This window comes from Ammospiza nelsoni, chromosome 3 (assembly GCF_027579445.1).
Source record: "Ammospiza nelsoni isolate bAmmNel1 chromosome 3, bAmmNel1.pri, whole genome shotgun sequence".
Lineage (NCBI taxonomy): Eukaryota > Metazoa > Chordata > Aves > Passeriformes > Passerellidae > Ammospiza > Ammospiza nelsoni.
The window spans coordinates 62,975,061-62,990,960 of record NC_080635.1 but is presented as its reverse complement, the minus strand read 5'-3'; the positions used below and the strand labels follow the sequence as shown (position 1 = coordinate 62,990,960).

Sequence of the window (15,900 nt, the reverse complement as noted above, 5' to 3'; positions counted from 1 at the left end):
TGCGTGCAGGTGATGTATCCTGCAGTGTCCTGTGCACACAGCAGGGCCAGTGCAGACACTGCTGTCCCACAGCATTGCTGAGACAGCCGAGGGCCACATGTGGGGCAGGTGCCACACAGACAATGTGGCTGCTCAGCCCTGGTCCTGTGTCCCAGGGGCATGTGAAAAACCTCTCCAAATCACAGGCCCAATAGCTGAGGTACTTTTGGTCTTTATGAGCAGCGCTGGTGAACTTTTTCATAGCGCCACCCTCTCATTTGACTCAGGCCTTTTAGGGGGTGGTCACCATTCCCTACACATTTGTTGAAAGAAAATTTCAAGGGGGAAAACCCTGATCTTATAAAAGTTGAAACTCAATATTCCATCATTATACTGGTGTTTTATCCCCTTTAAAAATCCAAGGCAGCACTAGAACTATATCTCTTGTCTTTTTAAATTGTCTCTTCATCTCCAGGGTTCCTTCACCTTCTGAGATAAAGAGATCTGTTAATAAAAAATTGCAACAGGAATTTCAACTTATTGAATGTTTTGTTGTGTTTTTTTCCCAGTAAAGTAGGGAAAGCCCAAAGAATATTTATACGTTTAATATTTCTTGCCTTCTTCCTTGTACTCCACTTCTACATTTTTTTACATTGCACTCCGAAGAAGAGAGGTGAAAGAGCTGGACTTCAGAATGAGAGGTCTTTATATTTTTGCTCTTCCTAATCTGAGTAGTGCAATGCTTTTATTATTTTTATGGAAAATATAGCTTTTCCTCCTAAAGTGTTTATTGTATTCTACAGCTTTCTAATACAAGAGTTGTACACTTCTGTCTGTGGAAGTCTGACTTGGTTGTTGCCTGCAGTATTGTCCTAGTAGTTCTTCCCTTAAACACAAGATGTCAGGTTTTCAACCCAAATATCTCTAAGCAAGTAAAAAATGTTCTTGGCACTGGATAAATTCCAGTATCACTGGAAAGAAGAAAATCACTAAAAAAATAAGCAATGGTTGCACAGTCGCTTTAACTGGTATGACAAGACCATTAGTTCTTTGTGTATCTAAATTAGTGCCATTTTGGAGATGCCAGAGTAGGAAATTGGATCTCACACTCCATATTATGAGACTGGCAAAAGGCAAAACATAGTACTATCATTTGATCTTGGTAAATTTTATTTGAACACTGAAGGCCTACTCTTCTATGTCCTTCTGAAAGACAGGAGACAGAGCAAAATAAGTATGCAGAATTATGGGGTTGGAATAAAACATAAAAGTCTTTCTGTTTAGAAAAATCTCCTCTCTGAAATCTGATATTTTTTTAAATAGTCTATGGTCTGTTGAACAAAAGTAGCAGTCGTTCTGAGGCATGAAACAGGGAACATTTGGGTCCAGATTCAAATGTTCCCAAAGTGTTTTTGTTGTTTTTTTTTAAGTTCCATTAAAGCTTTTAATGGACAGCACTGTGGATCAAAACTAATGCTACCATGGGAAAGTGTTTTTGTTCTTAATCTCTGATCAGATCCAGCACACACACATGGCCTGGCTGCCAGCTGAAGGCATGGTTAGCCCTTGAAGGAGCATGTTCCTGGTCTGAAATGGCAGAATGACACTCACATCCATCATGCGCTCTTAACAATCACTTTTTAGCCTTTAGTGACTCATGCATTTAATAAAATTACTTTTTTGCATACGCCCCATGTTGATTTTACACCAGGTTCTACATTCATGAAAGGTTTATTTTCTAGTCAACTGATGCATTTCACTGGTTTTTTGATTGCAGGTCTCAAAGTCAGTACAAAATGGAATTCAGCTTGGTGAATTTAGCTTAGGTGAAGGAAAGCTCTCACACCAAGTTTCCATATATTTGTTTATAATATAATCCAGAAATTATTAGCTATAGAAATCCATATGTACTAAATGCATTTTAAAATAAAAACCCTTAATGTTTGATTTCCTCTAGGATACAGCTAAAGCTGCTTGAATGCTTTAGGATTTGAAATTCCAATATCCTCCTGTACGTAGTGAAGCCTTTTTTCCCCTAACCCAGAAGAGACCAGAATTAAAGCACTTACAGTGGTTCCTTACTTTTTGCAGAGCTTTAGAGATAATTAATGGAGGAACAATAAAAATTCAAGTACTAAAAGCAAAATCTGCAAAGCAATAATCCATAGCAGATAACACCACAATCACTTAATATAGGGCAAGGTATCAGGCAGGAGAATAATGTCCTGGAAACATCCATGTACAAAAATGGAGAAAGCAGACTGACAAAACAAAGAGATCTGTACTGATAAAGTCACAGAAGAGGCTTTTCAGGAAGTAAACCTGTAGAGGAGTGGAGGCAGGACTTAAAAAAAAAAAACAAAAAAAAAAACCCACAAACAAAAAAACCTGGCAACCTACTTGTTTCCCCTCCTGAATTCTCTGCAACAGGATTTCCTCCTCACATCATGTGGAGCCATGTAAATATGCCCCCTTTGGCTACGTGACAGGAATCATTTCCTCCACCCTGCTTGCAGGGAAGGAAAGCAAAAAAGAAAGGTCAGGATCTTGGGGATTTGTATTAGCAGAAAGCATTTAGTCAGGAAAAGGATAAAGATTACAGGGGAAGTAGTGCTATTCATCTGTAATCCTTTTCTGTTGCACACACTTTATATATTAATAAAAAAAATATGTGGAAAAAATTAAGCTTTACTATTCTGCACTTTAAATTTTTCATTGGCATTTAATGAAGGTATAAAGATTTCAAAATGTCCTAGAAGAAACTCATAAGCTGAAATTTTACTAGCATCCACAAATGTGAAAGCAAACATTTTTCCCTGGTATAACTTCCAGGGGAAAAATAATTGCACTGCAAGTGAAGTTATTAACCAGGAAAAAGCTTCCTTAATTGTTTGTTTGCAGGAATTGTTGTGATTGTTCCCAGTCAGCCTTCTGTGTGTTCAGTGCTCCAGCAGAACTGGGACCCCAACTCATGCTTAACACAGCTGCACAGAAAAAGCCCAGACTCCTGCAGTAGCACTGCCTAAACACTCAGGTGACAACAGACACCTGCTTTTGCCAGCTCTGGTCAATGTGCAGGAGTTTTGCTATCAACACACAGATTCATAAAAACCAGTAAAAAAAGCACTTTTCTAGTAGATTTTAGTCTCATTTCCTACTTATTCAATATATACAGAGTACAGTTAATATATCTTTGATGGAAAGATAATTTCTAGAAAAGCATCTATTCTTGAAAACTTCAGGTGCTATAAAGTCTGTTACAAACTAGATTTGTATGTTGAAACATAGTTAACTAGTTTTTTATTATATTAAGACATTTTATTGAAACAAGACTAATACAGTCAAGTCAAACTCCTTTGTAAAACTGTGATTTTTTTTTTTTACTGTTACTCACTAGCTTTTAATCACTCTATATATTTTCTCTCTGCTCATGAAATAATTGAGCAATGCCAGGACTCACACAAGTCCCCATTGAACTCTACTGGATACAGCCCTACCTGATAATCCTTCCCTACTGATAGTTACCTCTTGAATTAGTTTACCCATTTTTTCATCTATATTTTACATGTGTACTACTTCCATTGCAATGTAATGTGCTTTAAACAATAATATTATGCAGCATTAAGATAAATGCTTTACCCATTTTAAAATATGTGTATTCTTAGTCAATTTTCGACATTTTAGACCAATTTATTGTACTGAGACTAAAGAAACTGAGAAGACAATATCTAGAAGTACATTATGTTTACATACACTGCTAACTGATTTATTTAAATAAACACGTTGTTTTGGATATTTTTTCATTGGCATTGGTGCAAGCTAAACCAGTTTACCTTGACTAGCTCTGAATTGCATCAATTTAACTTCACTGATCTAAAATCATGCCATTAGTGCTATGTTCAGATCAATTCTTAGCTAAAAAAAAATATTCCATTTACTTTATAGTTGCATCTCAAAGGAACAACAGATAAATGTTTTCACTGGAAAATAAGAAGTAGTCAATAGATGCACTTCATTAGTATCCACAGAATAAAGCAAGCCTACAGCTGTTTCACATATTATTGCTTAACTAGTAGTCTTCTAGCATTAGACTTTTTCATATGCCAAGAAGTTTACAGGCAACAAAAACTTAAAAGACAAATCTGATTGCAAGTCCACAATTGCCCTCCTCTTTATTCTTATGCTGTCTCTTATAAGCAGATCAAATCACTCCAACTGGCAGGTGAGATCACACTAAATCGAGCAATCATAAGTAGCCAGATACCTCCTGATCTAATTAATAGAAAGAGCACTGTTGCAATTCTATTTGCTATTTCTTTATAAAATCTGCCAGTGTTCATATGAAAGTGAAACTTATGACTGGCACTGAAGAACATGACGGTGAGAATTTTCTCCACTAATCTGCTTCAAGTTTGTCTGAGGTTTAAAGTGAAATCAACACTTTTTAAGTTAGTGCTCCACAGCTGCATCGAATAAGTTGGCTTGTTTCTTCCTCACAAACTCATGTAACAAGAAGCCATCACAGCAGCTGATTTCCCAGCAGACTGCCAGGTGAGTGGCTCCTTGGGAAGGCTCCTGTGATAGCTTGGCATTGCTGATTTTTAATGTTGCTGATAAGCATACCAGAACCACAAAACAAAGTGCAAGGCTTTCACTGCAGCTTTGGCTTGCCAGCAGTCTCAGATTCCACTCTGACAACATAAGGATTTTGTTTTCTGCCCAGACAGTACCTTCAAATGCTACATTTTTTCCCCCAAGTCAGGCTTCCCTAGGATAAGAAGTTTAGTGATGCCCTTTTATTACACCAGGGATTGTTCTGACATTTCCATGCAGGACTTAATCTGCAAACCACACAGCTGACCTTGTTGTTAGGGCATGATGTACCAACGTTGTGTCTAAAAGCGATACTAAGAAACAACTTCTGAAGGGAGAGTACAAACCATTTTTTACCTCTATTTATCAGGTTCCTAGCTGAACTTTTCTTTCAAAACAGCTTTCCATTGCAGTATGTAGATTGTTCTAGCTGCCCAGAACTTTCTAATAGTATTGCTGGTGCCTGTTTTAAAACAAGACATGTTAGATAAGAGAATATAGGAAAAGACTTCTAGGAACAGTTTTTTCAATGTTGCTGAGTACTAAGTGCAAAAAGATTCATGAGGTTCATTACTCATGCAGGTACAAGAGTGTGGTCTTCAGCTGTATACAGCAATTCCTAAGGTAAAACACATGCCTTTTACCAACAACTTTTTCAGCATATGCAATGAAGGCTTTAAGAATCAACCTTTACATTAAAGTGTGGACAAGCCAAGAATGCTCCATGAAAACAAACAGTCCATAGCAAAAGTATTGAAATTACCTTTCAAGGAAATAATTTAACTGATTCCCTATTAATTGCTGTGTCTGAGCAGCAATTCAGAAAAGACATGGCTCCTGACATTGTGTTGTGTCACACACTGGATCTGTGTAGCAGCAAGTTCAGTATTAAGTTTTGTTAAGGCAATTGCTGTCTTGCATGTTTCCATTTTTGATGCTTCTCAATCCCCACTGCAGTCAAGCTATCTATAGAATAATCAATTGAGCGTATAATCAATATATCACCACTTGAATTTTGCAGAGTCATAATTCAGACTCCTATTTTCCATCTAGCTGAGAAGATTTTCTTATCATGGTACCTCCACAGTGAAGCCAGCTTTACAGGCTGGAAAGCACAGGGATTTGCAAATTAGGGACAAAGCCATAAAATATATCTGTATTTTTACCTGTGATGTTATGAAAACAGCATCATCTCACTCTGCAGAATGACTTACTGAGTGTAGTCAGACATTACTTCTTGTGGCAGTAACAAAAATGAATTTGTGGAGAGAAATTACAGTATTTTGATCCTGCTAGTGAATTAGGTTTTATTCTGGCCTTTCTTTCCTTGGTGTAATTGTCACACATACCCTACTAAATACCTGTTTTGGTATACTAGATAAAATCCCACTGGAAATCTGGACACATGATCTGAGCAAGGGAAAATGTTTAGATCCCTGCATTCTTACACAAAGAGAGCATGAGGCTGAAAGTGGGTTAAGTTCCTGGTGTTAGCTTCTGCAAATAAAACCCTCACAGCATATACAGTGCTGTTCAGTAATCACTACAGCCCAGCAGAAAAATTCTTGTGAACGTAGTGTTCTGCAGTCAAATGAATTAAAAATAGAGAGAAGTATCTGAACATGTGTAATTTTACTTTTAACTATAAAACGTGCTATTAATGAGCTGATTTCACGTGAATGAGGAAATGACAGTGTTTTGTCTGTGATACAGTGGTGGTACCTCGAGCATCAGGCAGGACCAGGGGATTCACTGGGTCATGCAGTGCTGCAGCTGCCAACACTCCTTGCCACACACGGCTTACAGTGTAAATAATGGAGACAAGCAAAGGGTAAAAGGGGAAACAGAGATACAGGAGTATCTCATCCAAGGTCACACAACTGGTCAGTAACAGAGCTGAGATTAGAAAAGGGGCCCCCCAGGTCCCCACCCCAGTGCCCTGATCACAAGCCCTCACTGCCATCCGTGCCTGGCTGGCGAAAGCAGCTCCACTTGTTAGAGCAGCTTCCTGTGCAGACGTGGTGAGTCTCCGTGGAGTCACAAAGCGTGTAATGGGAGTCTCTGCTGATAACAGTGGGGGTTGCTGAATTACAGAGATGAACTTAAGGAAGTCTTCAAAAACATTCTGAAATTTGGCTTTAAGAAGCAAAGCAGCATAATTTAAAAATAGCTAATTTGAATAGCTTTATGTATCCCCAATGTCTGATCAGGTTAATGACTTAATTTCACTTTTTTTTTCTGAAATCCTTTTAAATTATTTGCATAGCAAAAACCCCCTCTAGTACAAAATGAGAAAAGCACAATTTGATAATCCAGTAATAAGGGTAGACAATTGTTTTAACAAATGTTCAACTGCTTTTCAGGCCTGAAGCTAAGAAGGAAAAGATAGCAATTTGCACATCAGAGAATGACTCACAATATTTTCAAAAACGTGGCTGCTAAGTCTTTATTTTACAAAACATTCTATTTGTGTGTCATTCTGCATAGTTAATGAAGCAATAATAGCTATAAAATATACTAGCCCTTCAGCAGAATTTACTCTCACTGTGGTGTTGTCAGGTAATCCTGTAGCCAACTATTACTACAAAACTAAATTCAAAGAAATACTAATAAAAATAAAGCAGTGATGAAGAATTCTTTCTTTGGGAGAGTCTTAAAATGCTGATGTAATTTAGCATGGTCTCATGGCTGTAATGCTGCTGATGGTGGTAAATAACTCCTGCTTCCCCAAAATGATTGCATTGCACCCAGGCTGTGCATCAAGGCATTTCATTCCGGATTAATGCTGATAAATGATCTGGGTGTTGTCTGTTGTTAAGGAAAAAAAAGTGATTGTGGGATACATGGAATGTAACTTGAATCCGGTGTGCTTCTGGGACTGACCGTCAATAAGATCACCTGGGGAAGCAAGCCATGGTCATGAGATTCCTAGCTCAGTTTCTCAGTTTTAACCTCAAGAACTTGAAAATATATACTCTTGTTCTATGAAAAGCAAGTTTCCTGCTTCACTCAAGTGGTTCTTTGCATTTGTTGAAGATGAAAGTGATTCCTGATTTATGAACCCGGGTGACATAATGGACATAATGTGGTCAGAAAATCTTGGAAGAATAAAAGATTTGAGTGATGAGGAGAGGGAAGTAATTTCCATCAGTTTAAGTTTCTGGTTGGTCTGGCCTTCAGTGGGAAACTGGATTCAGCAATATCTAGAACACAAAGGCAGGCATGAGTCTCTCTACAAAGCTGTAGGCTAAATACAGATCTTTGTGACAATTTTAAGAAGTGAAGATGTGATAGGAAAAAGGATAAAAATACTAAAAATTAGTGATACAGGCAGAAAAACAAGAAAATAAAAACAGTGTTGCAAGTGTAAAAAAGGACTTTGAAGAAGTGTGTAGAATTAATAATTCCAAAACAAGAGAAGCAATTAAGGTTCTAAGTGCCCTTTAAAATATGACTTGAGACATTGATAAGATCTGTTTGGAAAGATCCAGAAATTCTAGAAAGGCATTTTCTCTCCTTAGCCCAGATGTGGGCAGTAAGTACCATAGGTAGTACAATGGGTTTGATCTGTTTAAGTAGGTGTGTAAGATACACAGTTATGTTTTGAAGGTTGTTTCCATAGTGCCAGATAAAAATAATGGCACAGACTGTTTTCCAAATAAATACTGTAACAATTAAACTAGGCACACAGTCATTCTTCCTGATCTAATTAGGATGCTCATAGGAAATTATTCTAGTGCATGCATTTTTCTAACCTACACTTTCTGTAACATATATGCAAAACTTCCACCTCACATGATGAACAGAAGCCCAAGGATCCCCCTCAAAAAGTAAGTTCTGCACCCAATGACCCAGTACCATACTTCCAGATAATTACTTACTACATAGAAAAAGAAGGCTTCACATTTCCTCAGAGGCTATCAGCATAAGCCCAGAAGAATGAATGTTAATTACTTATTCTAAAAACATTAATTATTTTTAGTAAAAGTAATTTTCCAGAAGTCTCAGGAATCACAGCCCTGGGAAATTAAATCCTCCTTTCACATATAAGTATACACACAGATAGATATATGACACAAACAGCACAGTTGTTTAGCTCTGTTGCTGAAAGTATCTAATCAGTTTTGTAATTCATTACAGGACTGCTTTCATGACTGTGTGCAACAATGAGTTCTGCAGTTTGCCTATATGCTGCATAGCCCAGTAGTTTCTATTGCTGAAATTTTACATAAGCTTGTGCTCTTTGATTAAAGGAAAGCAAGGAAGGTAGGGAAGAAGGAAAGAAAACAGAGAGAAAACAAAGGTGGAGATTCTCAGGCATTACTCTGGAAAATCTTACAAATTTGGAAAAATGCAATTAATTGATGCAATAGCCATCACAATCTCCTTGTTCAGTGTGAATAATTAATAACAATAATAATAAAAAACGCAAAACAATCCCAAATTTGGGCATTACTAGAACCTTGGTTCTAAGCTGTGGAACTTTAAAATCAGGCATGAGTAAAAGGACCAGCCATAAACATAGCTATTCAAGCCAAACCCTCCAATTTTATTCAACAGAGAAGTATTATGGAATTTGCTATGTTCCCAAAGATAAGCAAATCTAGGTTCTGGTGGACAGAGCTTTCCAAAACCAGGGATGTCTCACAAATAATTAATGCCCTGCCAGCTGCTTCTTCATACTTCATTTGCAGAGTTCAAATGTGTGAACCTCTGTGGAGTTTGACTTGGCAGTACATCACAGGGAGAAAAGTGATTTTTCAAGCAACTAGGCTCAGTTCTACACAACTGTGCTCAAACATAATGAAGTTCTTGTAAACCAAACAGTTTGGCAATAAAAAGGTTTATCTCTGTAGGATAATTTATTTTAATCTGTTATCTCATGCAAATCCAGCAGTGCTGCTATCTTTGTAATACCTTCTGTAAGGCTAGACATGCTCTACAGAGAGTGTAAAATGTGTCAATCTAAAATCACGTTTTAAACCAAGAAAGTTTTAGCAACAGACTCATTCTGGATGCAAATCTGACTCGTGGTTTCTCAAAATCTGGGCAACAGCCAGCCTAAGACACTTTATGCAGCCTGTCAGCAGCAGTGCAGCCTCTTTGGGATCCACACATTCATCCCTGTACAGACTCGTGCTTCGTGCACCCAGGCACCCACCAGCAGTGCAACAGAACCAGCACCCCTCATTGACTGCTCCGTCTCTCACCAGCTCTCTTGCAGAATAAGCAAGGGCCATGCAACACAAAATCCTGTTTTGTCGGATTACTGGGGGCTGATGGAAGGCTGGGGTGGTCTTTTTGTGAAAATTCTCCCTTAATGTCATTCAAATATGAGTCTGTGTAAAGGCACAGGGGAAAGGCCATCAGTACATACTAGAAGGTCATGTTATGTTTTCCTCAAGCCTGTTTTTTTTGTCTGTCTACTACTGTATAATTTCATACTTTTTCAATATACCTGAGAGAATACATACAGAATATGGCAAAGACTTGTTGCAAAGACTTGGTTGATATGTTTGTCAAAGAGTGGGACAGTCCCCTTGGGGGCTGCTCACCAGCCAAGGCCAGGGCAAATCCCACAATCTCAGACAGAATGGGGACCCTGGGAACAGCTGGGCTGGCACATCTGCTCACTCTTCACAGCCAGGACCAGCAGGACCCATGGCTGGGCACAGGCCACTGAATTACCCATCCTTAGACCACAGGCTAGTAGGGCACAGATAATTCTGTAACTCCTATGTGCTTCATGCTTCCCCTCAGATAAGCATGATTATCATTGCCATCCTGAATTCCTGAAGGACCCTTTTCCCTGCTGTGGTTTAGACACACACTTCCAAATTAACAGTGGAGCAACATTCTGGCTTTTACAATGATGCTAACCATCTTTCTAGTTTTTACTTGAAGTTCCAAGTTCTTAAGTGGTAGGCCTGTAGGAAATGATAATGTTTATTCAATCATTAGTAGTTCTACACTTGGTATTTTCAAAGTAAGCTTTGGGATCATAATCCCAAAGCTCAAGTAAGAAAATTTACACATATTGTTTAAAAGAAATAATTCCTCTACATTGTTTTCCTGGAAGAGTAACTATAGCTGGACATTGCACAAATTCATACTCACTGACTCTCACATCTAATTGGGTCTGCAAGAAATACAGTATTTTCAAGACAAAGAGCCCCTCCAAGCCAGCAGCTGTTGTCAGTTGCTCCACAGAGCCTGCTGTGCCTCCAGTGCCAGCCTTCAGCAGCCACCCTGTGTGACTTTCTGAGAGGCTCAGCTCCATCCCAGAGTGCACATGTACTTCAGTGCCACACAGGAGCCAAAAGCTGGACTGGCTGCATGCAGCGTCCTCAATGCCCTGACTGTGGGACACTGCAGCTGAGCAGCTGCACTGCTGAGCTCAAACGCAGAGCCAGGCAAACACACGGAGCTGCTCCCTGCGTGAGCCTGAGATCATGAGCTCACTGGGCTTGAGGGTACAACATGCAGACAGCCATGATGTCCCTGATTGCCATCTCCCGACCTGCAGACCTCCTCCTCTCACTCTAGTTAAGCCAAACGCCATGTCCTCTCAAGCAGAGCATCTAATTAACCTCTGAGGAACACAAAGTTCGGGATGGAAACTGCACAATCCCTGTTAAGGTTGCTGCAGCATCAGTTCCATGACATCTTCCCTATGTGATGATGTAAATGATGACATCAAGGCCTGGAGATAGCATCTTCAAGCAGAGGCACTGGCATACTGACCAGCTCTGGAGCAGAATGTCCATGCATCCCCCTAATCCTTGTCAGTACCTGAAGAAGTAAATATCGTTTTGGACCTGGGTGGATACTCGTGTTGCTAACAGTTTGAATTATTTTTTCTCTATTGCCTTGATGTTAGTGCGTGGCTCTCACAGCGGAGTCGATGATGCTCACCACAATTTTTTTCTTCGGGGCTGATTTTTAATAGGACGCTCACCATGTACTCAGAGGACATTACTCTGCGGCCGGGCCGCAGGTACCGGCACACGTCGGAGGGAACCTGGGGCCCAGGACAACGCCTGGCGGTGCCGATGCCGGGCGCTGCCGTGCGGGCAGCCACGCAGTGTTTACGGCGGAACGAGGGGCGCAGCCGAGCAGCTGCGTCAGCGCGGGAGGGGACGGGCCGGCCCGGGGAGGCGGGCGCGCCCGGCGGGGCGGCCGCCGCGGGCGGGGGACGGTGACGCGCGGGGCGGGCCGGGGCGGCTGCGGGGCGCGGCCGGGCGCGCTGCCCCGCGGCACCAGGGGAGGCTGCCGGCGTCCTCCCCGGCATGGGGGTCGGGCTCGGGCCGGCACCCCGCGGGCGGCGCTGACCGGAGCGGCGCCCGCCGCTGCCGCCGCTCCCTCCCCCGCGCCCGCAGCCCCTCGGCGGGGAGACCGGGCGGCGGCGGCCAGCTCCCGCGGGCGGGCAGCGCGGGGTTCGGCGCAGCGGGGCTCGGGACCCGGAAGCAGAAGCGGGGCCGGGAGGCGGCTGGATGGGAAGGAGCGGCGGCGGGCTGCGATGGGGGAGCAGCAGAGCTCGCTGAGCACCCCGCGGGCGGCCGCCGCGCCGCCGAGCCCGGTCGGGGACCCGCGGGAGCCCGGCCCGGACGAGCCGCCTTCGCCGCGAGAGGCGGTCCCGGGCGGCGGGGCGGCCGGGCCGGGGCGAGGCGGAGACCTGCCGCCGGCCGCCGCCGGCCCGGAGCGGCGAGGAGCCGAAGAGGAGGCGGAGGCGGCGGCCGGGCCGGAGCAGCCGCCGGGCTCGGGGGAGCCGGCGGCCCCGGCGGAGGAGGGGCCGGAGGGAGGCAGCGGCCGCCGCCGCCCCCCCCGGCGGCACGTGTACTGCACCGTCTACTGCGTGGAGAATGACCGGCCGGCGGCGGCCCCCGGCTCCCCCCGCGGCGGCCCGGGCGTGGGGCAGCCCCCCGCGCGGCGCGGGGTGGTGTCGGGCGACGACCCGCTGTCGTCCGGCGGTAGCATCGAGGTGGTGGACTTGTACCTGCTGCCCGAGCCCTTCTCCGGGCTGATCGCGGGCGAGTTCGGGCCGCTGCTGGTGCTGAGCTGCCGCGTGTGCCTGGAGGAGAAGCCCATCAAGCCCCTGTCCTGCTGCAAGAAGGCGGTGTGCGAGGAGTGCCTCCGGCGGTACCTCAGCTCCCAGGTACTTCCCAGCGGGAGCAGCCGGGGTGTGCTGGGGGGGCTGTGGCCGCAGCATGCTCGGGCAGCCCGGCGAGCGGGGCTGGGCCGTGAGGTGCGGAGGGAGAGCGAGCCTTTCCTGTCCCGTACGGAACGCGTTCGGCCGCCACGTGCGTGCGGGCTGCGGAGTCAGCGACCGCCCGTTCCCGAAGCGCTGCTCCGCGCGTTCGTACGCGGCTGGTCGGGCTGGTCGCTAATGCGTTTTTAGGCTCTGGCCGTCTTTATAAGAATTTTCGCTTTGAAATCTCAAACTCCTGCTGTTACCTGATCGGCGGCACCAGTTTTCTTGTAAGAGGCGGCCAAGGAGTGATAAGGAGCGGAGTTCGGGAGCGCTGGCAGCCGCCTCCGAAGCGGCTCCTGGAGCCGGGGTCTTTGCCCGCTGCCGCTCCATGGTCGGGCTCTCGGTGCAGCCGCTCGGCCTGCTCCTTGCAGGACACTGCGTTTGGTGTTGCACCAGTTGTGCTAGCTTACAATAGTGTGTGTGTGACTGTTGGTGAACAATTGCAGTTAACAACAGTATACAGTAACTTCTTTGGAGGAAAAAAATTGAGAACAACTTTTCTGTCCTGAGCAGGCAACTGGTCATCCTGGTAGATAGCTGGCATATAGGGTGTTTACATGTTCATCACTGTTTTGTCAGTCAGAACTGCTATTTTAAGCCCAAATCAACTTGATAACTAAGCTCTGTCTTTGCTCTGTCTTTCTGTAGTTAGTTTAGCTCACTGAATATTTGTTTGTGTGTTTCTGCTGCTAGTGTTGTCATTCCCTAAACACGAAGAACAAGGGGAGAAGTATGGTGTGTGTGTGTGGGAAAAACAAAATCAACTAAACCTGTTGCGTACCACCTTTATGCTTTTATTCAGCAGAAGCTTTTAGGATGTGCCTGGTGGAAATGTGCTAGTTTGTTGGTGGAATGAATTTTTTCACCTGTTTGGGGCTTGGTGCTGTGCTGGGGCAGTTTGTGCTCCTGCTGGGCTGTATGTGTAGGGAAGGAATGCATGATTACAGCTATTCCTGCACTCCATAAATAGTTGACAGGCCTCTTCTGACCAGAGTACATTTCACTGCTTGGAAATTGTACGTGAAATGCAAGTTGCTCCTCTCTGGGCCCTGGTAGCCTATGTAGCATTTGCTGGTGCTGGTAGTATTTGTTTTGGCTAATAGTAAACTCAGTAGCATTTTTATGATCTTATTTGGATATGTTTAGATAATAGCAAAGGGCTTTACTTGGGAACTGATGGATTGGATGGTCAGAGTTAATGTTTTGTGTGTTTCCTGTAACACTGAAACTCAGGAACACTTAATAAGCCTTCTTGAGACTTCATGCACAGAATGATTTGATTTGTAGATAAATGGTAGACTGCAAACTCTCACTAAGTTTTTAGATTATATTGTCAGTGCACATTTGTGGCTTTGATATCTGCCACTGAGGTCATATGTCAGTATTGCCTTTCATTTAAGCTGGAAATTGACAAGTGTTGTGATGTCAGGGTGATCTTCCCCATGTCCTGCAGGTGCCTGCAGCTTACAGCGATGTAATGGAACTTATATGATCTGGTATCTAAAGCCATACGGAAGAACTCTTCTGCCTGGTTCAGGCTGAGCTCTGGGAGGAGGAAGCAGCAGCTTGGTGGCTGAAATAGCTGGCTGGCCTAAGAAGTGGGTGTATGTGCTATGGAGTGGGTTTAGCACTGGCCAGGTGTTGGATGTGTATGCAGGGATGCCCTCCAAGGAGGCCACTACGATTGCTCAGCAGCTGGGGAAAGGAAGGCACACATATGGCACATGGCCATATGGGTACTTAACTGCTGTGCTTTAAAGGTGGGGCAGGGATGCTGATCCTGAGGAGTGAGAGTCACAGAGCACTCCTGTGGACATGTTGTTACAGATGCTTTTATGACCAGGCAGAATTTTAGCTGCTTGATAAATTTGTTAGGGAAAAGTGAAACAAAATGCAACAAATAACAGTCCAATGTGTTCTTCCCTTATCTTCCTTTTTGAAAAGGACAAGAAAGCGATATTTCTTCAAGAAGAACAAGAAGTGATCTCTCCTTCCTTTGTGCAGTGGAAGGACCCTGTGAGTCATTCTGGAGAGAGAGAAAGACATCTCTGTGTCAGTTATGTTAGAAGAATTTCTGGGAAGGATGAATGAAAAGCTAGTATAGGTTAGAAATCAAGTTACCTTTCATCTTTGAGACTTTGCATTTTTTGTGGGAAATTAAAAAAAAATTATGAGATGTTCAAAAGGTATAAATGCTGAAAAACTGGTTTTGTTTGAAAATATTAAAAGGTCTTACTTTAGGATATGATTAGCCTGATTTAAGAATGTACGTAAAATTGAAAACAAACAAAAAACAATTGAAAAAAAAAAGCCAAGCAGCATTGTGAATAGTTTAGATCTGGTTTTCTTGTCAGAGAAATAGTAATCTCTGCCCGGACTTACTCCACATCTCTGGAGGAGTGGTTTCTCATGCTGAAAATGTGGAATATATTGGCAGAAGTCTAGCATTTAAAATAATTTGTGTAGTCTTTGATGTCTGTGTGTGTTCTCTCACTGGAGAAAGCTGTATTCTTCATGATAGCTTCATTGTGATTCCTGAAATGACGTTTAATGAAGTAGCAAAGTAAAAACTCTGTTAATGCACCATGCTTTCTTTGCAAATATATAAGAGCATCAGAACTTCTGCCTTCAAGCCCTTTATAGATAAGAAAAATCAACTGAAGTTTTAAGCATTCTTAAAAGGAATGCCAGATGAAAATACTCCAACTGCAGAGTAGTTGATCATCGTGCTGGAAAATGGGGGTAATGTCTGAAGGTCCTTAGAGGTCAAGTCCAGTCTTATCACTGGCACCTTGCTGCATAATCCCTTTCAAAGATTTAGTGACTGGAGCAGAAGCTTAGCAGGCGAGCCTGGAATGCCCAGGCTGATCTGGAGCCTGACTTTGGGAAATCATGTGACATTACTTCTGCCTCAGTTTAGCTATTCTGTCTCACATCCTGATAGTCACAGAGTACTTGGAGCTCTTTGGGGTCTGAGTATGACCAGTTGATCTACAATTCACAAAAAAGTTCTGTGACCATTTGTTTGGACTCAAACAAATTGATGATGTAATTGATGGGTATGGGTTGTTGTGGAA

General features: G+C 43.2%; 1 protein-coding gene across 1 annotated transcript in view; it reads left to right on the top strand.

The window, feature by feature from the left end:
* The first annotated feature begins 12,091 nt into the window (after positions 1 to 12,091).
* The window catches only part of RNF217 (ring finger protein 217), a 63,888-nt gene continuing 60,079 nt past the window's right edge, over positions 12,092 to 15,900 (top strand). Inside the window, exon 1 of the mRNA XM_059468108.1 lies at positions 12,092 to 12,727. Coding sequence (XP_059324091.1) covers positions 12,092 to 12,727 — 636 coding nt within the window. The remainder of the gene's footprint in view (positions 12,728 to 15,900) is intronic.